This window comes from Patella vulgata, chromosome 2 (assembly GCF_932274485.2).
Source record: "Patella vulgata chromosome 2, xgPatVulg1.2, whole genome shotgun sequence".
NCBI classification, from domain to species: Eukaryota; Metazoa; Mollusca; class Gastropoda; family Patellidae; genus Patella; species Patella vulgata.
Window position 1 is genome coordinate 15345632 of NC_065880.2, and position 25335 is coordinate 15370966.

General features: G+C 33.8%; 2 protein-coding genes across 2 annotated transcripts in view; one reads left to right on the forward strand and one right to left on the reverse strand.

The window, feature by feature from the left end:
* Positions 1-1998: 1998 nt before the first annotated feature.
* LOC126810541 (24-hydroxycholesterol 7-alpha-hydroxylase) lies at positions 1999-16010 on the reverse strand. Its single transcript, XM_050535670.2, has 14 exons — positions 15932-16010; positions 10915-11216; positions 10233-10368; positions 8942-9091; positions 8699-8793; positions 8386-8471; positions 8001-8097; positions 7702-7797; positions 6751-6850; positions 5270-5385; positions 4864-4959; positions 4423-4511; positions 4015-4102; positions 1999-2955 (listed from the first exon to the last, which is right to left on the reverse strand). The coding sequence occupies exons 2-14, from the start codon at positions 11131-11133 to the stop codon at positions 2875-2877; spliced, it is 1449 nt and encodes a 482-aa protein (XP_050391627.2). The 5' UTR covers positions 11134-11216; positions 15932-16010; the 3' UTR covers positions 1999-2874.
* The window catches only part of LOC126810547 (protein OSCP1), a 68623-nt gene continuing 54421 nt past the window's right edge, over positions 11134-25335 (forward strand). The window contains exons 1-2 of the mRNA XM_050535680.2: positions 11134-11380; positions 19003-19157. Of these exons, the coding sequence (XP_050391637.1) occupies positions 11269-11380; positions 19003-19157 (267 nt within the window). The 5' untranslated portion in view covers positions 11134-11268. The remainder of the gene's footprint in view (positions 11381-19002; positions 19158-25335) is intronic.

Below are 25335 nucleotides of genomic sequence, written 5' to 3' on the forward strand. Positions count from 1 at the left end.
CACACTTTCCTTGTGTACCATGCGGGCAGTACCCTAACCAGGGGCGTACATAACGATTTTGTTTGGGGGGGGGGGGTGTTTAGCCAAAATGCGACCGACTGATGCCCATGCCCCTAGTCAGGAGCCGAGCCTCACAGGTGCGAGTTTTGTAGGGGCCCTGTGCAGTAGCGGATCTAGATTGAGGGGGGGGGGGGGGTCCAAATCTAGGGCGCCACCCCAGCCACAATTCCACCCCACAATGAATGTCAACAAAATACTGGCTATAACATTAAGCGTCCCGGTAGAACATAGGTGGTATTGTATAATTATATAGTTGTTTGCCGATCGTTGTCTCGCTGGAAATCAGTTTTATTTAAGTTGACATAAAGTTTATGTCATATATGATTGTGCCTATAACACTGAGCAACCTGAGAAAATTTTGAAATATTGATTCAATATCTTGGCATTTGAGGTCATTGCTTGGAGAAATTCTTGTGGACGAGAGGACCAGAAATGTGAGTCAATTAGACAAAATATCGAGTTTTGCCCCTATCAATTCCGCCTGTTTTGCAAGAGTTGACAGAACTTTTGTACAGCCTCGCGCCCCACGACCCACACACCAGTGCCAGTGGTACTACTAACATAACTAGGCAGATCGGTATAACCGTGAATATGATAGTGCTGAGACAGTATAAGACAACAGAGGAGTGGAACAATGATGTTATAATGGAATCGAGCGCCGCAGGCGCGAAAAAATTTCAGATGTGTAACCGAGCTTTTAATTTTTGGGACTGGGCCTGACAATTTTATTCAATGTCATGGCAAATGGATCCAAATTCTCGTTAACGAGAGGATAAGAAATGGGACAGAATCTTGAGGCCTATCTGTCAATGTCGCCTGTTTTGTGAGAGTAGAACTAACAATTCTACAGTCTTTTTAACCACGACTCACTCACTAGTGGTACTACTAACTGGGCGATTCACTGTAACTGTGAATTTGATAGTAATGAGATAGTATAAGACAGAGAAGGAGTTGAAGAATGATGATGGCATAACGGAATTGAGCGCCGATATGTATAACTGAGCTTTTATTTTTTGAGGACTGGGCCTGAGGGCACTTTACCTCAATGGGGCGCTTACTTGGTCTCTGAAATGCTCTGGACTTTGGGGAGAGATTTTGCAGAATTCTGATGGTCAGAAAACACCCCATTAATTCATTTAGTCTGAGACCGACTGCGGTGAGCACTTTTTTTGAGACCGACTATTTTTTTGCCATGGGGTGAAAAACATTTTTTTCAAACATGATAAGTTGACAAGGTTATTTTATACTAAAGTTTTGCGTGAGTAGAGTGACGTGTGCAGTGAGCACTTATTTTTATACCGACTGCTCATATCTTACGACCGACTGCACTGATTTTGCGACCGACTAGTATTTGGGATCTATTCTGGCATTATTTGTTTACCTCATTAATTCATTAAGACGGCGATGAATAATTTTGAGACCGACTGCAGTGGCTGCACTTATTTTGAGACCGACTATTTTTCTACCTGGGGGAAATTTTGTTCTTAGACCTACATACTCACAACAGAATAAGAGTGAAACACATCATTTTTCAAACATAAGTTGACAAGGTTATTTTATACTAAAGTTTTGCGTGAGTAGCGTGACGTGTGCAGTGAGCACTTATTTTGATACCGACTGCTCTTATTTTGCGACCGACTGCACTGATTTTGCGACCGACTATTTTTTTTCCTGGGGGGGTGTACCCCCCCCCCCCCCACAAACCCCCCACATTTACGCCCCTGACCCTAACCAAAGAGAAATTCAGGTAGAGAAATTCCCAAGGTTATTCTTGACCCACTAAATTCGTGTATCAGTATTCCAACCCTACCACCACCATGGCACCAAAATATGGTATCAAAACATAAATACTTTAAGTGGCAATGCCCCAGATAAAAAAAAAAACAACCCAAAAACGTCATGTTAACAAACTGAACCCAGTAAGTCTTTAAGTTTTTGCTTTGTTTAATTAACGTGTAGTCAAATGTACAATTAATGGTAAAACCATCTAAACAACAACAGTATTTCAGAAAACAAATAAGGCAAACAATAACAGACTATATTCATAAATATGGAATTAACAACTAGATTATTTACATAATATTATTATGATCAACATAATTCACCAAGTATACAATACTTTATCACTTTATTATATAATCACGATTTAAACATACGCTAAATTAAAATTGGCAATGTATAATAATATGTATGCAATAACTATCTAACACTTATATATCCCATTTTAGTAAAGATATATATTTTCTTCAAACAATATATATGATAGTCATTTTACGGTTCAATAATGTGTTTCAATAACGTGTTTCAATAATATAATTTAAGTTCCATATTGTATGTTTTAAAAAATATGCTGCGACAAATGTCTCCCGTAAATATTATTACACAAGTTTTGAAATGTTCATACATGTTGACCATCAATAAATAACGAGACTCTAACCTCAGTTCATATATACACAAGACATACATCCTTTTGTCATATATGATATATATATATATACACAATTTTCTATTTAATAAATGCAAGGTTAAATATAATAACAGTGAATACCGTACATATTATATATTCATACACTAATAAATATTGACTAGTTAGTTATATAACAATTATTTATAAATCATTTACAAAGGAATATATAATATATATTTATATATAAATAAGATTCGTTCAACAATACAATATAATGATATATGTAATAACTTTGGTAGTGAACATGTAGTGTAATAACATAATGATTTATGGACTTTGATGAATAAATAACATGAATTATGATCGAGATGAAATGTATCAGTATTATAAAAATATACAGCTCAGATTCAACATTTTCCGGGTAATCGAGTAAACTCAATCATACATGGACCTTCTGGTTGCTGCGTTCCAACAGCATGAAGAGGACTCTAAAATAGAAAGAATGCACAATATAGGAAATGACTGCGTGGATCTTTTCATGGTGAATTAATTAGGTTATCTGGAGACTATTATGATGAATATATGACCTCAAGCCAGACCGACAACATCATCGGGCGTGAAGTCTACTGGTTATTTTCATTCTTTTGTGGTAAGATACAATAAATAAAGGGTCAGTTGCTACCTTTTTATTTTAAACGAATGAATGAATGAAGTGGCGTTTGACGCACTACTGTTCTGCTCCGGCAGGGATAATGAAGACGGACATGCGCCGTGCAGTGTGCTATAAGAGAATATTGCCAGGACAGCAATTGAATAACAAATATCAAGGGTTATTTCACGTGCACGCCATGGCGTAGACTAAATCCCGTTCCTTGCCAGGTCTTCCTTTCTCGGTCAACACCGCGGATCGAACCCCGGAATTCATGCACATGGTTAGTGATCCAGCGCGTTACTCACTGGGATTTGATACGGATGTTTTTTTTAGTTTTAATTAATGGCATGACCTATACACAATCACGTTCAGCCCTGTATATGATTTTCGTAGGGCAAGTCAGTACCTAATCTAGGGGGGGGGGGGCAAAGTGGGACACATTTAGGGGCTACCACAATTCTGGGTCATTCTAATATTTTATCCGGGACGGAGCCAACCAGTACCTGGGCTGAGGGTGCAAGGACTGGGGCCCTGGGTAGTAAGGGATATTGGGGGGTCCCGGGACTGGTAGGTACCAACAGATTTTCGGGGGCCCAGAGATCGGTTAGGCCCTAAAATTAACTAAATTACATAACTTAGAGGTTCTACCAATCAATAGGTCCTAACCAGTTCCGGGGACCCCATCCCGCGATGTGATTGCTGGGGCCCAACCAGTCCCGGGAAATTAACGTAATCATAGTATACTAGTACGATCCGCGGTCAATACGAACAATTTGAACAAACAACAATGGGACCCCGCACAGTTGGTATGTCCCCCCCCCCCCACAAGGTTAATTCGGCACTGAGGCAAGTATTCCTTATCAAAAATGAACATAGTATCGACGTATTTACTTACCGGAGGAGGAACTGGGTCAAATGCTTCACATTTGAATTGTTTTAAAAACATTATGGCGAATATTTGTATCTCCATTAAACCAAACCACCTGGAATATATACATGGCCGTTTATTAAATATATAAGTATATATATTTTTTTAAAAAAAACTCATAAATGTTCAAACGACGAGTATTGTGTGTAATGTCTAACGGCATAGTGAATACTGTAGTTTCATCCCCCCAAAATAATTAATTTACAACCTATTATACAAGCTAAAACACATTTCATAGCAAACAAAAGCTACTAAGACCACCATACATGTTAACAAATATATTACACACCTAACCTAAGCAGATGAGTGGCAAATAAGAACAAAAGTTATCTCTTAATTTTGATTTTATAAAAGTTGATATTAAACATAACGCACCTTCCTGGGCACTGAAACCTTCCACCACCAAAGGCAAAAAAATATTCTGGGAAAATGTTTCTTTCAACATCTTTCATATTCCATCTTTCCTGAAAATAGAATTATGGCATAACGAAATAAACACGAAGGTCTATAACGGCAGATAATTAGCTATATTTAGCTAAAAAAAAAAAATAAATAATTGAATTTTTCGTTCGACTTCTTTCTATAAAGATGTGGGTGGCCGAATGATTTAACGGGAGCGCGTTAAACCGTAATGTCTGTCATTGAGTCAAGTGGCATGGTTTCGATTCCCCGCTTGTACCTGATAAGGAGTAGGGTCGCCTGTCCAACCTCGTGGGTTTTCTTCGGGTTGTATTGAAATCTATCTGTGTCAGCCAAGGTTATGATAGCCGAGTTTACGGCAAAATATAAGTATGGATGAACAAATAATTGACTTACAGGTTTATGTGTTTCTGGATCTGGATAATACTCTGGATTTCTGTGAGCCCAAAACGGTGAGGCAAAAACGAGATTTCCGGCTGGCACTGTGTACCCCTGTAATTAAGAAACATAGCCATGTAACAATCAATATAATACTAACGTATAAGATGACTGATTTCAAAGGCATTAATGTTAAAGTAAATTATTACTGGGCAAGTGAAATATGTCTTGCAACAGTTCAGTGTGATCACTCGGTTTGCTACACTAATACAAAGAATCTTCTCTTTGCGGAGGGTATTTTACCATCACCCATAAATAATAGCATACACTGCAATTTGTCTGTTTACAGTAACAGATTGCAAAACTGATGGCCGCTGGTAGAAATCCCAATATTAAGATCCGATCTGAAATTTTTGTAATTTACCTTCACTTCAAATGGTTTGGTAACATAACGTGGTATAATTCCTGGTGATCTTAATCTTACTGTTTCCAGAATACAGCTTTTTAAATATGGCAATTTTCGTAAATCTGCATCTGAAACTAGAAAAAAAAACAATATTCAGTGAATAAGCAATCGATTTATTTTTAGTATAAATGTCTTAAAAATACGTTATTCAAGAGCTAAATTTGCCGGTTGCAGGTTTTTCCTCAAGCCTTAAACGTTATATTAATCACTAATTAGACATTTATTAACATGACAAGACCATAACCAACTCTCGATGCCATCGAATGCTTGAGATTTTAACAAGATTAGAACGGATTGGCCATTTAATGATTTAATTCAAAAATGGAGGAGCGGGGTTAAGTCTCGAATATATGAATACCGTGGTTACAATATCTATTTTTGAACTATTATAGCAAGAACGGTCAGCTCTTTATCTAAATCGTACATAAAATGTATCTTTAAGATGGGCGTTTGCAATTCAGTGTCATTTCACCGCTTTAACAAATCTCAAGGGAGCTTTAAGACGCACAGAATCATTTTGTGAATTCATCAGAAGCAAGACTCTTTACTGGTCAGGGTCTTTATTATCCCAGTCGGAGCGGAACAGTAGGACGTTAAACCCTATTTCATTTCATTTCTATACCACTTTACCAGGTGACACCGCTAGGACGTATTGAGTACTTTGTCTTTTTTTATGAACTGACACATAACGAGAAAGATTAAAATAATAACTTTATCAAGGCTAGGTTCCCGCACGTCCATCGCTGGTCACAATCATTTAAAAACCTAATGATCTGGTGTTAGAGAAATGTGTCCTTTCACTGATAAAGCCCTTTTCCCTGAACTGAATTGTTACAGATTATGTGTGTTCGTTCGGCCTGTTACTGCCGTATGGCGTTAAATCTCCCACATCCCGAAGGTGATGGGTACAAGAATGAATATGTCCTAGTGCCACGAAGATCGTGCTAAAGAAAGTGTAAAAGTGGCTAAATTTACAGAGAGGACATCCTCATCTTGGCTTACGCCGCCTTAATTAAAAAAAACTTGTTCTCTCTGGTTGTGGGGGATCACATGGCTAAGTGGGTAAGACGCTGGGTCGCTAGCCTGGACGTCGGGTGTTCGATCCCTGCATTGGCCGAGAAAGTTCATCCAGATTTCCCCCTTTGTCAGCGATGCAGGACCGAGGGCCTGACACGGACAGCTGTCTAGTCCTTCGGATGATACGAAAAACCGAGGTACCGTGTATACATTAGAATGCACGTAAAAGAGCCCTTGGCAGTTGGAATTCGATATAAGAGTGGGCGATAGTGCCGCTGCCCTGGCAAAATTTCCCTCATAGCACACTGTATGGCGTATGCCCGTCTTCATTAGCCCAGCATAGTAGCAGAACAGTAGGACGTTAAACCCCATTTCATTTCATTTCATTTCTCTCTGGTTGTGTTCGTGGGACATTTACGTACTTGTTTCAAACGTGGACGGTAGTTCTCTCTCTATTTCTTCACATACTTTTTTATAGACTGATTCTTGTGTAACAATAAATGCTATTGTCCAAAATACCATCTACAAATAAAACAAATATTTTTTTAAATAATATTGCTGTTTGTATTTCGAACCAAGATGCATAATTTGCATATTCTGACAACCGGGAACTTTCAATATGCCCCGACAGCGGCTTTTTTGTAAAGATTAGTAGCCAATTTCTACGAAGTCTATAGCTGCTTATGTACATCACGTTTGGTGTACAAACGGAGGGCTTTTGTTTTATGGATTTCAGATTCCAACTGCAGGAGCACCTTACTTGTAAGGTATTTCATGACAATATTTGGGAGGTGGGGCCAGATTCCTTTAAGTTATTTTATTCTTTACGTTTTAGCACCTTTAATCAAATATATTTCATTCTACATTACTAATGCACAATGAGTCACTGGTGTAAACAGGAATATAATTATTACTCTTGTGAATGACAAAAATCAATACGGGTGATTACATGTATAAATAGGACATTTAGTTTACTGCCTCAATTATCCTAAGATTATTGAAAGAAATGCTGACATTTACCGTGTATTGCTAGGTTACGTTCGTTGTGAGTCAACTGTGTGATTATATTGAAATAAAGCACTATACATTTCGTCATTGTCATGATTCGTGACGTATATTGTTTGACGCAAATCATATAATAAACAAAGGTGGTTGATAACCTATAAAATATACACTAATGCAGAAAGCGTGTTATAAAGTAGTCCTGTGGGGTATGAGGAATTTCAGCTGATTCATGTAATAACGAATTAATGTAAGGTGGACGAGATTTTTTTTTTTTCTACTTGCAACAAGACATTATTCATTTGGTGGAATGCAGAAATATTTCTGTTCAAAATGAAATTCTATAATTTAAGAAAAGTAAATTCACTTACTGGAATACTATTAGCTAAAGTTGCCCATAAGAGCAGAACAGAATAATTCGGGGCATTTTCTATGTCGACACATTCTAGTAAATTATGAAGCAATGTCTGAAAAAATAAAAAATGCACAAAATTAACATTATCCAATTCACACACATGGTTTTTATGATTGAACAATGTTTTGTAGGCCATACAATCACTACTTTTGTCTTTGCTCATCGTCCTTTTTAATGGGGTCTTTTTTTTTGGACAAAAGGCAATGTTTGGCTTACTAAAAACAGATCACCCAAGCACCCAAGAAAAATAATTACCTTATCATCTGGGCATAACTCTTGTGATTTTTGTTTTTCCGGATCAACAATATTTTGAAACATAGTAATAAGATATTTTCTTGATTTTGACCAGGCACTGAAACAGAAAAATTACCAATCGTGAATAAAAGCGTATGAAATGAAATGGGGTTTAACGTCCTACTGTCCTGCTCCGAACTGAGTTAATGAAGACGGGCATACATCATACAGTGTGCTATGAGGGAAAATTTCCCCGGACAGAGGCACCACGGCCTACTCTTACATCGAATTCCAACTGTTAAGGGAACTTTTAAGTGCTCGCCAATTTGTACCTCTGTACACGGGAGCATACAAAAAAATTAGTACAACGTTTTATTCTACCATACTTTTTCAAATATATACTTACCCCAGTACAAACGCAGGCAATTTAGAACCATATTCAATTTGACGATCAAATTTTGTAAAGTGCTCTTCCAGTATTTGGTATTGTTCCTGAAAAAGAAGAAAGTGTGAACCTTTTATTGTATAATTTTATTGGAAGGTGGGGGTTTGAAAGTTTCAGAAAATTATTTTAGGTTATAGCTGTCATCATATTGTGGTATGCTTTATTCGCCTGCCTGTCTTAATTAGTCCAGTCGGGGTTACATGACAATAAGCCGACCTTAATAGGCTTTCTTAAAACTAATATCAGATGATAAATTTGTTTTTAATATACTTACGTCATTGTCGGTGGGGAGAATATTTTTTCCAAAAACGATATTAAGTACCGATTTATACATAATGGTTCTTATTAATCTGTTCAGATCCATTTTACCTGCCAACGAAAAGAAAATATTAGCGTACAATTCTATGTTCCTTATTTCATTTTTGACCTGAGTTACTTTATTAATGCAGTATTCTATTCAACTTCGGAATTTTTCTTTAAAAAAAAATAAAAGAAAAGAAAATTGGACAATACTTACCATGCGATGGGAGTTTTCCAAGCTGTTCCTCAAATTCTTTGTATAGTTTATGTGACATCAATGGTGAAAGATTGGATGGGGCCAATTTCCCTTTCACTAAATCATGAATGCTGCTATGGTACTTGAAAAATGATTCTTTAGTTATTGATGCTAGAAGAATAAAATTGAGCCCATTAATTTAATGCACAGCATATAAATTTGAAATAAAATTTAAAATCATCATAAAAATAGTTTCAGACTGAATTTTCTTTATAAATTGATTAATGCAGATGCCGCCATGTTAGAATTAATAATACCCCCTTGCCAATATATGTGACGTAGCACGGCTAGAAAGATAATTACTATCCAGTTTAAGATACCATATATCACCTATTTGCTACGTGTTATAAAATTAATTACTGTTTTATTCCACATAATATATAAGATACTAAAGTGCAAGTGATACTGTAACAACGTGTAATGACATCAAACGCTGTTTTACCAAAATAAATATTGATATGGCTAGATAAAATTGTGATCGTAAGTGACTAATATTATGCAGCAGTTTTAACTTGACATTTTTTCATCTTTGAAAAAGTTGGCGCTATCCTGTTGATTTTTTTTAAAGGCACGATGTTACCTCATCGCTAACGGTTTCCATATTAAACTTTTGAAATCACATTTATTTTTTTTAAAGAATTAAATGTTTTAAAACTATTTTACCAAGTTCTGCTTGCTAACAAACTTGTATTAATCAACAATTTTTTTTTTTTTTAAAAGGCGGAAAATAAATTCGGCCAATCGTCAAATTTAAAAAAAGATAACCAATGGCATGCATATTAATGCTTAATCAAACTCAAACATGGGTCAAATAACGGATCTATGAAGAATGCATATCGATCAAAACAAATGTCAAAGATGTAGGCAAATTGTTAGGCCCATACTTATGGTATCTACGTTTTTATTTGTAATATGATTTTATTTTTCCGGGGACGGCTTTATCTGTGAAACAGTTCGCTACATATACTTTCTAGAATTGGTCATTTACCTTTGTATAATTATTTATTATCGAATGTAATGTGAAAGTGTGACCCAAAAGTAGACTTAATAATCTTTTAGAGGCATTTAGTATCTGGATAGAGCAATACACTGTAACACATACTTATCGAAGAACAATTACTGCTTTATTTAGGCGACGTTTCGAAGACTATTGACTTAACGTTTTCATTCCATTTCATTTGAAGAAAGTTATAAAGAAAAGTGTTGACATGGCAAATGTATATCTAAAAGTTTATAGCTTATTTCTACTTACCGACGTTTTGTACCGGACCTTGAACAGCTTTTTGAAAATCTAAACATGGCGAAAGAAAGAAATGCTGAAAGTCTTTTGGGTCCGTTAAAAAAGTCATATATTCACCAGCAACTTTGATAGAAAACACTGAGCCAAGCTGAAAAAAACCCAACAACGTTAAAATATAATGTACTTATCAATATTTCTAAAAGATTTTAATAAAGGTTTCGCTTACTAGCAATATTTTTCATTGTCACTATAGACACTCTCTAAAAATACCACAATTTCTCGAAACATGGTTTCCAGTTGAGAGTTGTATTGTATGATTTTGTACCCCTATATGTTTTATTTAAACCATAACTGAATAGGGCAGGTTGCATTATGTTTTTTTTTGTTAAGTTTTTTTTTTTAAAAAAAAATCTGAAAAAATATAAGGGTCCTGCCATAGCGCTAAATATTTATAACCATTTAGATCCGTTTCGCGAATACTTAATAGACGAATAATAAATTTCTGACTTATAAAAAGCTTTTTTCCTGTTTATTTATCTTAAGTTTATTTATCTTTAGATTCAATTTATAAACCAATATTCTTCACGTGCTTCAATTTAATAAAAAAATATTTTCGGGTCAATTTTTTCGACACACTAGATCTAGTAGAACTGGATGAAAGAGATTTGCTTTTCTTAGCAGACGAATTTCTTACCTCTTTTCGTTTACGGTCGATGAAATGCAGCGGACCTTTGCCAAATTCAAGTGCAAGGCCAAGCCATGGAATCCAGCCTTTGTGCGTCGGCGGTGTCTTTGGTTTCTCTGCGAAAAGATTGTCCCATTTTTCTCTAAAGTATACGATGACAATCAATGTTAAACTACCAATGAGTCCTATATCTATCCAGTTACCCGATAAAATCGTTTCTAGCGCCATTTACAACCTTGACTTTGTAGATCTCGCAGAGTTATCTTTAGCAGCGACGAGATTATTGGAGATGTAAACAGTGTGGAGGAAACCTGAAAGCAAGCAAAGTTGTCAAGGATAAGACTTACACATATATTCAACAAAATGTCGATGAAAACACTGCCTTTACTTTTTATAAACCTGGGAGGGGAGATGGTCTATATATTGGACCAAAGATTGAGGGCTCAGAATATTCCAGAATTGAAGTCGTCGAAGGGTAAGCGAACGAATCGGTCTGTTTTTTATTATTTTTTTTTTTTGCAAACACCTGTAGATCATGTGACAATCCTGCCAGTACTTATCCGAAGAGTCCGAATGTTGTTTATTAACAGGGAATAGTGTAGTTACTTTAGTAACGGATTCTTAATGATCGTCTCTGGCCTCTATCCAGAGTCCGATAAGAATCTGTTATTAGTTGGGCTCTATAATGAAAAGAAATGGGGTATTTTTTTTTATTCAACTAATTAAAGCCTAATGTCAGTACCGGTAATGAACTATGCTGCAGAATACCAGGATTAACAATCTACTAAGCAGGTGCCTGGGCTAGATTAGAATTGCCGGATTAGAATTGCGTGGGGCCCCTGGCTGAAATCACCGGAGCCCTTGCATCAACAGTGAAAAAGGGCATATTCTGGTCATTATCCCTCACACCCGCACAAATGCTATTTGTATGTCAGTATGATGGATAGATAGATTTATTTGGCCCAAACATATATAACATAATAAATAAAATCATAAAATTGTAGAATTTGTTTTTTTAGAACAAATTTTGAGGCTCCTGTAATATTGGGACCCCTTTAATATTGGGACCCGTGAAAAATTGCAGCCCAGTTCCCCTCCCCCCCCCCCTTAATAAGACCCTGCTTCTAGGTGCCTTAATCTAGTCAAGGACATGAGACTTGGTTTTAAAAAATTGGCTGTTACTGATTATTACTGAATGATATAGATTTGCCCAGGCAGTGAAGTTATATTGCAAACATAGGATTGCCCAAATTTCTACTGGACATTTGGTTTTTAGAATAGAAGCCAAACTTTAAAAACTGTTGGTTTTGTTTCTGTTCAACAAATTATTGCAAATTATGTCAATAATGAAATTTGAATCATTTGACAGTGACCACTGTTTTCTTTTTTTTTTTTTTATCAGATTGGCTAAATATATTTTGTTAACATAATTAGCACTGGTATCGGTATTAAATATGGCTATAAAAGCAGTGGCAGTATGATGTTCCAGGTCACCAAAAGTCCGCTTTCCTAATTTGTTTTTTTGATGTACGGTAAATATTCTAAGTAAAGCTACAAGTGTAATTTTTGAAAAAGTAAAATCAATATAAGACAAAATGTACACACAAAATTAAATTCTACCTTGAATAGTGTAGGCTTACTAGACCATACAAGTAATGAGAGTAATGAATAAGAGGGCAAATGAAATAGATTACCAGTTAAGATACTAGATTGAATTGTGAATATAAATTAAACAGACTTATAGCATAATAATAAAAACCCATATCATTCCGTGTTATCACTATTTACCATTTATTTTATTTTTCATGTTTTGGTATGTTATAGATTCTAAAATTTAAAAAAAACCCCAAAACAACCATTTTTTATGAAAAGAAAAAATAAAGATGAACTTATTCTAAATGAAATGATTACAGAAATGATTATTGTTAAAAGCACTGTATAAAAGTAAATTGTTATGCTCCTTCCTACTCTATTTTATTTGATCTATTAAAATAAAACCTATGGAACAGTCTTCAGATCAATGGTCATAGCTTTTAAAAAAAATATTTGATTTTTTTTTTTTATCTTTGTGAACATATTTGAAAACAAGAATCCCTTTGTTAAAGCCAATTCAAATGCCGTAAAACATTGTACTTTTAGAAATATCTTTACTTACTGTTTCACGTAAAATGACAATCACAATTGTGTTATCTTTCCTTATGTACTTTTTGATAATTTGAAAGACTGACATACAATCTGTAAGCTTATGCCACTTTATTAGAATCAAATAACTGACCCTTGTCCTTCTTACGTATGTACATTAATTATGTTATCTAGTTCAAACAATGTTTTATCAAACTGCATATGAAATATCTACATGTCAAGTTCAAAAAGAAAATCACTGAGCTAGAAAAGTCAAATGTCATTGCTGATTGTGAATTTTGTTCATTTGACTATTTTTACAAAAAATCAAATATGCAATCTGAAACGATCGAGTAGGGGCTGTAGTAGGTTTTGTATCCATCCAAATGTCTGTCATATTTGGTTTCTGGAATGTTTTTTATTACACTTGAGACATTTGATTGGAATTTTATAGTACACTACTATAGTAGTTGCAGATCAAGTTCAGTCTTGTGGGATGCTGTTAATGTTTCACGGAATCAAATTTATGTCCCCTTTTTTGACTTAAAATCAATAAAATTATTTATTATTAAAACTTTAACGCATTTGTTTGAAAGTTGGTACACTGCCGTACATAGCTGAGTCACATATCAAGTTCTCGTTTCTTGAGATTCTGTCTATTTTTGACTAAATTATGGACTTTGGAGGTTTTTTAAATTTAAATTCAGTACCCTATTACAGACCAGCTCATTTGATATTCAGTTTTATAGAATTTATTCCATCTATGTGGATTTGGATTATATGTTTACAGAAAGGAATTCTTTTATAAATGTTTGCATTGTAAAATTTGCTGAGAAACTTCGACTGAATTATACAGTTTGGTTTTCCCGTGTCAGCAGTGCCGGACAGAGGATCTGACAGGGAACAGTGTCTAATCGTTCCGATGGCACAAAAAGCCAAGGTTCCCATGTACACATTGTCGTGCACGTAAAAGAACCCTTGGCAGTTGAAATTTGAAGAAGAGTAGGTGGAAACACTGCTGTCTTTGCAAAATTTCCCTCATAGAACGGGGGGGTTGGATGGCTGAATGGTTATCGTGCGCGTGCTGTATCATAAAGTCTGTCATTGAGTCGACTGGCGTGGTTTCGAATCCCCGGTTGTACGTGACAAGGAGTAGGGTCGCCTGTCCAACCTTGTGGGTTTTCTCCAGGTCCTCCGGTTTCCTCCCACTGCTAAAGAGCCCTACGCGCAAGCGAATTATTGAAATAAAATTAAACCATATGTTAGTCCCGAAATGACCTAGTTTGTGTCGAGTGGACGTTAAACCCCATTTCTCTCTCTCTCTCTCCCTCATAGAACGGTTTATATACCAATCTTCATTAGCCCAGTTTGGACATTAAACCCCATTTCATTTTATTTCCCTGGTTAGATATATTTATGCGCTGTCATAATTGATAAACGATTATACATTAGTATGGTACTAACTTACTTTATGAATTTTAATCCTTTTTATTGTGTACTTAAATTACTTCAATTTCTCATGTAGATATAATACAAGTATTATTTACCAATAGGACCTACTAGAGGTTATAAAGTGTTACATGCAATTAATCCTGTTATGTTTCACATAATGCCATATATTGTGAAATACTAATATAGCAAATCGGTTTACTGACCCAAAGAAATATATGTCAGGAGAAATATCCTATTGTTAGTATAATAATAAGCAGGTCTCAAAATCTTACTATCCATTCAAACAACACAGGCTAAACAGGAATAAAATTCAAATCTTTTAAACTTTCATAACATGTATATGATTCACATAACTTGTTGTAAAATATGATATCTTCATAAACAACGTAAACAAAATGTTTATTGAATGAAATGAAATGAAATGGGGTTTAACGTCCTACCATTCTACATTTTTATTAAACAAGCACAGGCGATTCAAACAATACAATGCAATTGCTATGGGTTGACCCATCCGTTGCAGAAATTCATTATTCAGATTAAAAATTTAAATATACTTTTGCATTTAGGTAGCATGACCATCTGAACAGTATACATTGATAGAGCAAATGATAAGGCTGACATCACTTTTTAAAATACACTCCACTTTTTTAAAATACAAAATTGATAACAAAACTTTTGATGAAGTAAGCTAAATACAATAAACTCACTCAACTTTGAAAAATGAAATTGATAAAATTTGATGTGTTGATTTATTTTGCAAAGTGAGTAACTGTTCATGTTGATAGTTTATGTCAGTTACAAAACTAAAATTAATAGACAAATCGACTTCCACTTGATATTTCAAAAGTAGAATTTAATAGTAAAGATCTTTCCCCAATAATCCAAAAAACTCATTAGATCAACCCAGTTCAATACTTTAATTTGACTTAATTTACATTACAATGGTTTATTTTTAAATCCTTTGAACAAATCTCTGTATACTCAGTAGAAAGGAAATATTATTTTGTAGGTGACTAGTCTATACCAGATACTTGATTCTTAAAGAATACTTATAAATTGATTTCTGAGATAGCAAGGCTACAGCTATTTACTCTTTATTTGTGTAAAAAATATTAAGGAAATCTGTGACCAACACTTGAAATTGTAGCAAGACAATCAATATATTTGTAGATGTTTACTATGAAAGAGCACAATATTTATTTTAAACAAATTTCAAATTGTCAATATGAAATAAATGTATGGGCTTAAAAGTTCTTTATCTTCTTTTATATAAAATTGAATTTTAGCAGTAAATGTTTTACAACTGAACAAAGATGGGCATAAAAAAAATCTTTAGGTTTGGTTTAAAATCATATCTACCTTTTTATAGATTTGCATAAAGAAATCTTTAGGTTTGGTTTAAAATAATAAATATTTAAAACAAGTAAAAGTAAAGTGAAATAAAGGTACTTACAGTTTTTGTTCAGAAAATATTTTTTCCTGAAAGAATATTAAACCAGAAATGCAATAAGTTCTCTCAGAGTCCACAGTTTTAGGTTTGATGGATAGAAGTTTGAATCTGCTCTTTATATTTGGAACCAATTTTTTATGTACCAATAGAAAAGGTGACGGTCGCTTGACTATAATCACCTAACTTCTGTCTTTAAATAACCAGCGCCTCTGATTGGCTATATCCTTTTATTAAATCGGCCTACAACATTAATAGTTAACGCTATTCCTACATGAAAATCTATTATAGTATATCATTATATGTATGTAATATACCTGCAGAAATGAATGAAGAATGATCTGCGTCGGAGTTAAGGCAGATGAAAATAAATGTTCGATTTTCATTGTGTGTTCGTATTGTATTTAACGGCCAATAGATATTGATTTAGATAGCACAGACTTGATATTAAATCAATTAGCTAAAACTTGTGGGTGGAATGGTAATTTATCGTTCAGTTTTATTTTTAAAGATAATTTTATTAATAGAAATATGGTACAATTTGATTCATCAATGTTTATTTACAATTTTATTAAAAAGTTTATATACCGGAAACCCATTCATTACTGTTAACCAAAAATAAAATGTTTCAATTGAAAATCAAATATGATAGCCCATTGATCAAATTAACCATTTGAATGTTTATTGGAAGATAAAGAATAAATTCCATCATTATTAGATTTCGGTAGTTCATAATGTAAATTTAACACCCACATGTCCATGTCTCATTTTCATTGTGTTTTTTGACAGGAATTTAATTCATAGTGGATGTTAAATTTTATACAGATAAAGTTCATTCAAAGGTTTCTTTTGTGAAAATTTGCAGTCTTGTATTTCATCAAAAATCTGTAAAAAGTTTATGGAAGGGGATTTGGGTCACAAAATATTTGTCCAAATTTAGAAATGCCAGGATTGGCAAAATTTACAGTTCAGTTAATTTAGGGTGTGAACAGTGATGCAAACTATCTTTGAGAGAGGATTTTACTGATTGAGGTTTTATATTTCTATAATTTTATTGCTTATGTTTGCTTTTTTGTTTCATATAATATCATTAAAGTTATATGCTTCAGAACAATAAAGTGTCTTTGTATTTATTATCACAATATATGACAAAGTATTCTTTCAATTAACATTGTGGGGGGTTGGATGGCCGAATGGTTAGCATGTGCGTGCTGTATCATAAAGCCTGTCATTGAGTCAACTGGCGTGGTTTCGAATCCCCGGTTGTACGTGACAAGGAGTAGGGTCGCCTGTCCATCCTTGTGGGTTTTCTCCGGGTCCTCCGGTTTCCTCCCACTGCTAAAGACCCCTACGCGCAAGCGAATTATTGAAATAAAATTAAACCATATGTTAGTCCTGAAATGACCTAGTTTGTGTCAAGTGGAAATTAAACCCCATTCTCTCTCTCTCTCTCTCTCTCTCTCTCTCTCTCTCTCTCTCTCTCTCTCTCTCAATTAACATTGTGTAGTATAAATATAGGTGTAAATATATATTCACACTGTAGAAGTGAAAATTAATGGTATGAGAAAAATATATAATGTTAATAATGTATTTGAAAGTTAAATCCCTGATGGTGTCATAGCCGCCCTGCTTCGAGATCATGTTGGATTTTCTTGGAACTACCTATACTAATGTTTAATGGCATTTGCAATTGCTGAGCATAAATAAAATAAAAATAACTAGATAAAATAAAGATTACTCGGATTTTACTATAGCAAAGTAATTGTTATTCGATATAGTTATTTTTATTTCATTTATATATTGAGCATGTTATGTGATTTCATGTTTCAAAGGAATTTAAGAACCTGAGCCATTATTAAATGAATATTGTTTTGTATTAAAGATACATTCCCGGTGCAAACTGGGTGATTTAATGGTATATATGGACAAAAATAACATATTCAAACTAATTAATTTGTTATAATTTTGCTTCAAATCCTTCTAAAACATTGTAATTGCGAAGGAATGCCCTGCTATAAAAATTCGATCAAACCAGGTCATGTTTACACCATGTGACTTACCTCTCTTGGAAGTCAGAGGAGAATTCATTGTATACATAAGACGATGTTGTCTTTAATCGCTTACTATTTATTACAAATATCGAATCCTAATTAAATTCTCAGATTATCCACTACCTGCGTCTTTTTCCGTCATTTTTATCTCAGAAAGTGTTGTACGTCCAACTCTTCATAAAGTTTATCAACTTGTATATCAAGTGCTCAATGTTTGCGTGTGACCTTTGACATCACGTGTGCAGAAATTCCTAATCATCGGGCTGTTGATAATGGGAACCCTTACATTTTTGTCCTGTATACGCTCCATGAGTGTTTTTTGGGGAATCCAGTATTTTTCTAGTAAGATTGGATGTCTCTACTTTCCATATATACCAAAATTGCCATACTTTTATTGGAAATAACCACCCGATAAAATTTTTCTGGGAACCCATCTTTAAGTGTATATGAAGATGCCATTATAAAACTACTATTTTGGATGCAAAGAAATATGATAAAGATTATGTATTGACCAAAATATCTTCTATACCATTAAACTAATGCACATTTTATATGATAAAATCTATCACATCATGTCTGATGAATTTTTATTACGTGATGATATTACATTTTAAAATGGGATAATACTAGTATTCCATTTTATCTCATGTCTTTATCCTTACATTTATATACACCCACATGTTAATGTGGTCGTATATTGTGATCACCGTTTCAGTCTGTCCACACTTTCTTGTCAGTGCAGCAGAGGCAAGAGTTTTCATCAGATTTGCGTTTTATTTCATGTGTTTACCCAATACATATTTTCTTTTTGACATTTTATTTTGTGCTTTTATTTTATAATGTGAAATGCTAAAAGTTGTTCACTGAAAATTTCACATTTACATTTTATAACATTGTTTATCTCAGCTATCACTTTGAAATGTTATATTTTACAACAGTAAAATGTTTGATTTTATATCATTGTAAGTTTTAAAAAACGTTTCAGGGATAATACTGATGTTTTTGTCTAATTGTTTATTGTTTCAGTTTTACATGATATAGTATCTACTATGTTTAATAAAAGATTCATGGATGAACTTTTCAAGCCGCAGACCCTTTATTCCAAAAAAGCCATGAGAACGGTGTTTGATCGCTTGGCCCACGCATCTATCATGCGACTAAATGCAGCTAGTATGGACAAGGTAAAAATGTATTTATATCAGTTTAGTTGTTGTATCCAAGTGATTATTGAATGTCAATATTTCTCTTTTCTTAAGTTCATTTTTCAACATGAAAAGAAACACATCTTCAAATTTTCTGTTCGTTCCATAAAGGTGCCGTTTGTTTTGATTGGCAATATAAATAAGCATATATACTGATTTTTTATTGATCATTTCACTTAAACTTTAACTTTAAACAAAGGATATATTAGATCATCTATAGTCATCCTGATACTTATTACAACCTATGTTTACGCTTATGTGGCCTCCTAAAAAAGGGGGATCACGTGGCTAAGTGGGCAAGACGCTGGCTCGCTAGTCTGGAGGTCGGGTGTTCGATCCCTGCATTGGCCGAGAAAGTTCATCCAGATTTTCCGGCGTTGTTTCCCCTTGTTAGTGATGCAGGATGCAGGACCTGACAAGGACAGCTGTCTAGTCATTCGGATGGGACGAAAAACCGAGGTCCCGTTTAGGAGCAGAACAGTAGGACGTTAAACCCCATTTGATTTCATTTCATTTCCCCCTAAAAAACCCAGAACGAATATAACTAACTGAACTAGTAAATTAATCCTTTACTGATCTACACGTATCTGTTCGCTTTCAACAAGTAACCACTGAAAGTGAGAGTGAGTGAGTGAGGGTTAATTCGGGACTAACACATGGTACACTTTTATTCGAAAAATTCACTCGCTGGTAGGGGCCTTAAGCTATGGGAGGAAACTGGAGGACCCCTAAAAAACCTATGAGGTTGTGTAGGCAACCCTACTATTCGTCACGTGGAAGCATTGACTCAATGACAGACCTAATCGTCTAAAGCTCATACTTTGGATCACTCAATCAACCAAACCCCTTTCACTCGAAATGTAATATTCCCTTAACGGGTCAGTAGGGTAACCATAAACCCAGATATTTTTTCTTGTCTTACATAGGGATTTATGATCATTTGAACATTAATTAGAGTCAGAGATATAGATCATGTAAACTTGCAACTTGTAATACACCATTAATTAGCTTATTGAAAACGAAACTATCTAGAATGTTACTTTAAGGAACAACTATTTTTCTTTCGTATTGAATTTTTAAGAATTTTACATGTAAACGGTCAATAATTGCGTGATAGCATGTTTATATCCCTGTGTCTTCTATTATGCAATTAAAAGTACGTCTGAAAATCTATATCAACCATGTAGTACAAAAATGGATGAAAAGGGTTTGATTGATATTCTGAAATAGTTTTATTTGAGTTTAGTTAATTGATTTACAAGTAAATTATAGAGAAAAAACAATAATATGATTATTGCATTTTAAATAAAAAAGATACTTTGTACATATTTAATGCAAATATTGAATAATGCCATAAAACTCTGTCAAAAAAGTCTTGTTTTACGGCCAATGCAAGAATCAATACTTATAAAATTTGGTATTCAGATGATTTACTTTAAATCAATTCCTTATTAGATTCCGATTTGAACTTTGCCTTTATGGTTTACCTGTTTACTTTGAAGTCTGATTTGTACCAAGTCATTGGCTAAATTGGCTTTAAATAAATGTCGCTTCATGTTTATCACATTTAGTTTTTATGCGCCCATATTTTTATGTGGAGATATATTGTTGGTGCTCCTGTCCATCCGGACGTCTGGACGTCCGCTCATCCGCTTGTCCACAATTTGCTTGTGGACACTCTACAGGTCACAATTTTTATACGATTTTGACCAAACTTGAAATATAGGTTTATCTCCAAAAGATCTCGGATCCCTTCAATATTGGCATGTATGGGATCGTAAATTCAATCGTAAAAATCATGTTTTTAGCTTGTGGACACTCTAGAAGTCGCACATATCAGACCGTAACTTCCTGGATTATGGCTCCTGATTATACGAAATGATAACAATTTTAGCTTGTGGACCCTCTGGTGGTCACAATTTTTATCCGATTTTAAAAATCATTTAAATATATCATTGATGATGGTTAAGTTTGAATTTAGTAAAAATCAGACTGAAACTGCCCGACAAAATGGCTGCTCCTTGAACGCAAATAGTGTTAAAGTAGGTTGTGGACCCACAGAGGTCACAATATTTGTCTGATTTTGATAAGTCTTAAAATATATGATTATATCTCAAAGATCTCAGTTCCTTTTGATATTCACATTTCAGACCATAACTTCTGGATTATGGCCTTTGATTGTTCGAAAAATCACATTTGTTTTATTAGCTTGTTCTCAATCCATCTGTTGCAAAATGTGGGTGTATCTTGCATGGCAACCGCTGGTTCTTCATTTTTTCATTCCGTATTTCATATTTTACAGTTACTTAGATTTGGAGGTTGGGTGATCAAGTGTGCTTTAAATCATACTGTCTGTCATTGAGTCAAGTGATATGGTTTCGATACTAAACTTATACATTACAAGGAGTAGGGTAGTCTGTCCAACCTCATTGGTTTTCTCTGGGTGCAGAAAAATAGGACTTGAAACATTTTGAGACATTTATGGGTCCTCCTTTTAGTTCTTATTTTGTCCATATGGAACATGATAGTAACTCAATTTACACACTAAGAAAATATTTAGTTTATTTTTAGAAACTCACTTAATAATTAACTGTTGATATGTAAATACAGCGAATCATTAACTGAAATATTCTATTTAGAATTCTAGACGTTCATGACTACAATTCTATAGATGAAAACATTCTCAGCTATTTTTGTAAGGACACAGAAGAATGTATTTTGATAAGATTAAGAGTAAATATTTTAATGCTTTAATGCCATTCAAGTTATAGTCATAAAACTTTAAACATTTACAGGGTTCCCGCGGTCCTTGAAAATCCTTGAATATCCTTAAATTTAAAATTTCATTTTCAAGGTCTTGAATATCCTTGAATTTCGCGGAAATAGGAAAATATCCTTGAATTTCAGTTGAGATCCTTAATTTTGTTTCAAATGTCTTCAATTCCTTTTAAATATGAGATTATAACGATAGTTGGTAATGTTTTGGTTATTTTTAAGATGAAAAATTGTAACTTTAGACTAAAAAATGTCCTTGAAAATCCTTGAATTTGACGTATATTTATCCTTGAATATCCTTGAAAAAATGTTTGACGAAGCCGCGGGAACCCTGATTTAAAGGTATATTACCTAGGATATAATTATGGAATACATGGTTGAATTTGGCATTTTTATACACCCCCATTTAAGTGTGGGAGTATACTGCTGTCACTTAGATTTTTTTCAAATTTGGGTTGAAGCATTAATTTCATGAGAGGAAAAGCCCTATCGATATTCAACATTCTATGGATTTCCATTTCAGAGTTATCCCACTTGTGAACAAGATAGATGCTACATTTTTCACAGATTTTTTTTATCGAATTTAGATTGAAGCATTGAGGTAGTGACAGGTCTATCCCTATAAATATTCAGCTTTCCGCAACCTTCCGTTCCACCCCCTTTTTCAAAAACCTTGTGAACATGATAGAAAGTGCATTTTTTAATGGATCTGTGTCAAATCTGGAGTGAATCATTTGGGGTGTGGGAAAATGAACTCTATCGATATTCAATATTCTGAAACCACAATTCCAGAGTTATCACACTTTTCTGAACGCAATAGATTCCCTAGTTTTTAGGGTTTTTTTTTTTCAAATTTGCTGCGATGACTTGTCATGAAAGGTCGAACCCTATCTATGATCAGCATTTTGTGACCTTCTGTTTTCAATGCATTTTGTTCAACCTTGTGAAGACAACAGAGATCAGGCCCTGGTTTCACGAAGCATTCTCAGACTTAAGTTGAGAATTTACTCAACTTTCAATCACTGTTTATGAGAAATATCTTTTATCCAGAAACACAAAACTTTGCACATAGTTTCTTATTGATGTATTTGATACATTAAAACAACAAAAGTTCTAGCAAGGATTACATTTTAGTTAAAATAAGGCGAATCATTTTGAATATATTCTTAACTTAAGTCAGAGTATGCTTTGTGAACTCGGGGGCCAGATTTCTTGAAGGATCCTTTCTTACCAAATTTGGTCAACATCCAGACTTTTCTTTCAGATAAACTACTGTGTATGGCTATCAAGACATAGTTGCTGTATTGGCTTATTTCCATGCTTTGAATTGCTATCTTTTTTTCTTCTATGATACAATAAATTAATTTCTTGACACATTTTAGTACAACCTCATTTGCATTTATTTAATTCTGTCTGTTTTATTTTTTTTTTGGTCAAAAGTAACAACAGAATCATGATACAATGATTAAATATGTTGCATGTATATGGTACTCTAGAGAAGGGATTTGGACAGAAAATAACTTTATAAATTCATCTTCCTGTCACTTTGTCTTTATTGAGTTACTTAAAACCTAATACATGCTGACATTGATTATTTTGTGCCATATAAAAACAAATGGAATTTAAATTTTCTATCAAGCTTTATTATCTTCGTTCCTTATTAAATCCATATTTTGTAAATAAGGCTAACATTAAAATCTAATTTGGAAAGGTCTGATCTATTAGTGTTAGCTTTAAAAATATATGCCAACAATATAACTAGTTTTTTTGGTCAAATCCCACACAAAAGGAGATCTTTCGTTCGCCCACATTGATGATAATGAGCAAAATTATGCTTCTTGGTGATCTGAAAAAATTGCAAATTCTTACCATTTAATCAGAATGGAATTGGTACACCATAGTGAGTCCAAGAAGTATCTTGATTTCCAAGAATTTTTAAGAATATATCTCTTAGTTAATGATACCCCTTTATGATATTTTATGAAATTTGTTTACTACCTAGCTGACAAGATAATTAATTAAAGATACATTATGGAAGATTAGATAAAGAGCTGGCAGTTCTCACTATAATAGTTAAAAACTAGATAATGTAAAGGCAGTTTGATGCAAATTTCAGTCAAATTGAGCCTCTCTGAACCAAGATTTTAGCGATTGAATTTTCGGCCTCGATCATCATTACTAAAGTAGGTACGATAAAATACATAGTCTTGATTATCCATTTCATGATTAAATCATGAATGGAAGTCGAACAGCAAATCGGAACCTAATCCAATAAACATGACATCTAGAGTTGATTATGGTCTGGATAAGTTGGTTAATATCTAATTAATAATTTAGATAACATTTCAGGCCTAAAGAAAGACTTGTAATAGGCAGATTTAGTTTTTGCATAATGTATGTTAAAATGGTCTATATTTTAATACAACATTATTTATTACACCTGCTGTCCTAGCAACCTGATTTTAACTATTCTGTGTAATGGTAGAGAGTACCTCTTTTTCCATTGCCTTAGATTTTCATACCCCACTTAATTTGTTTTGATGTAGGTCATATCAATTGGTGAGACTTTTTTGATCTAAATATCCCAACTCATCAAAAAGTTCTCTCTTGAAAAATCAACCTTTCACTTTACAGAATAAAGCAGCCCTTTACAATCACACAGTAAGAATAATGAAATGTGAAACAAATATTATAGTAAATGAAATATAGAGATAAATTTAATGACATATTTTACAAAGCTTAATTTTAAGCCTAATGTTAGAATTATAATTTCTGGGAAAGGTCTAAGAAGTGGAACGAATATGCGTTTAATCACATCAGCCATCAGGGCAGCTGAAAACTTTGACATGAAACTTAAATCCAGTTTTATCAATTTATATACATTTATCTAATGAATTTTTTTGACATAACGAATAGAGAATTTAGACTATAGTTTGAAAATAAATGTTTATCTTGCATGAATTATTGAACACTCAAAGAAAATCTTTTCATATTTCTGGTACCAATAAAATATATGTTAAATTTACAAATCCCTCTATCTGAAATTGTTCCATACAGGCCAGAAAAGGACTTGAAAAGATGACACCACTTCCAATTTCAACAAAGTATTTAAACATACATTATGCAAGAGCTAAATCTGTCTATTGCAGGTCTTTCTTTGGGCCTGAAATGTTATCTAAATTATTAATTAGACATTAATTAACTTATCCAGACCATAACTCTAGATGGCATCGCTAGCCTGCGATCTTAAGTGGATTGTGATTCGATTTACTGCATAACTTTCCTTCTCGATTAAATGATTAAATGGATAATCGAGACTATGCTGTTTAACGTACTGGCTTTAGTAATGATGACCGAGGCTAGGCAGATATTTTATTCGCTT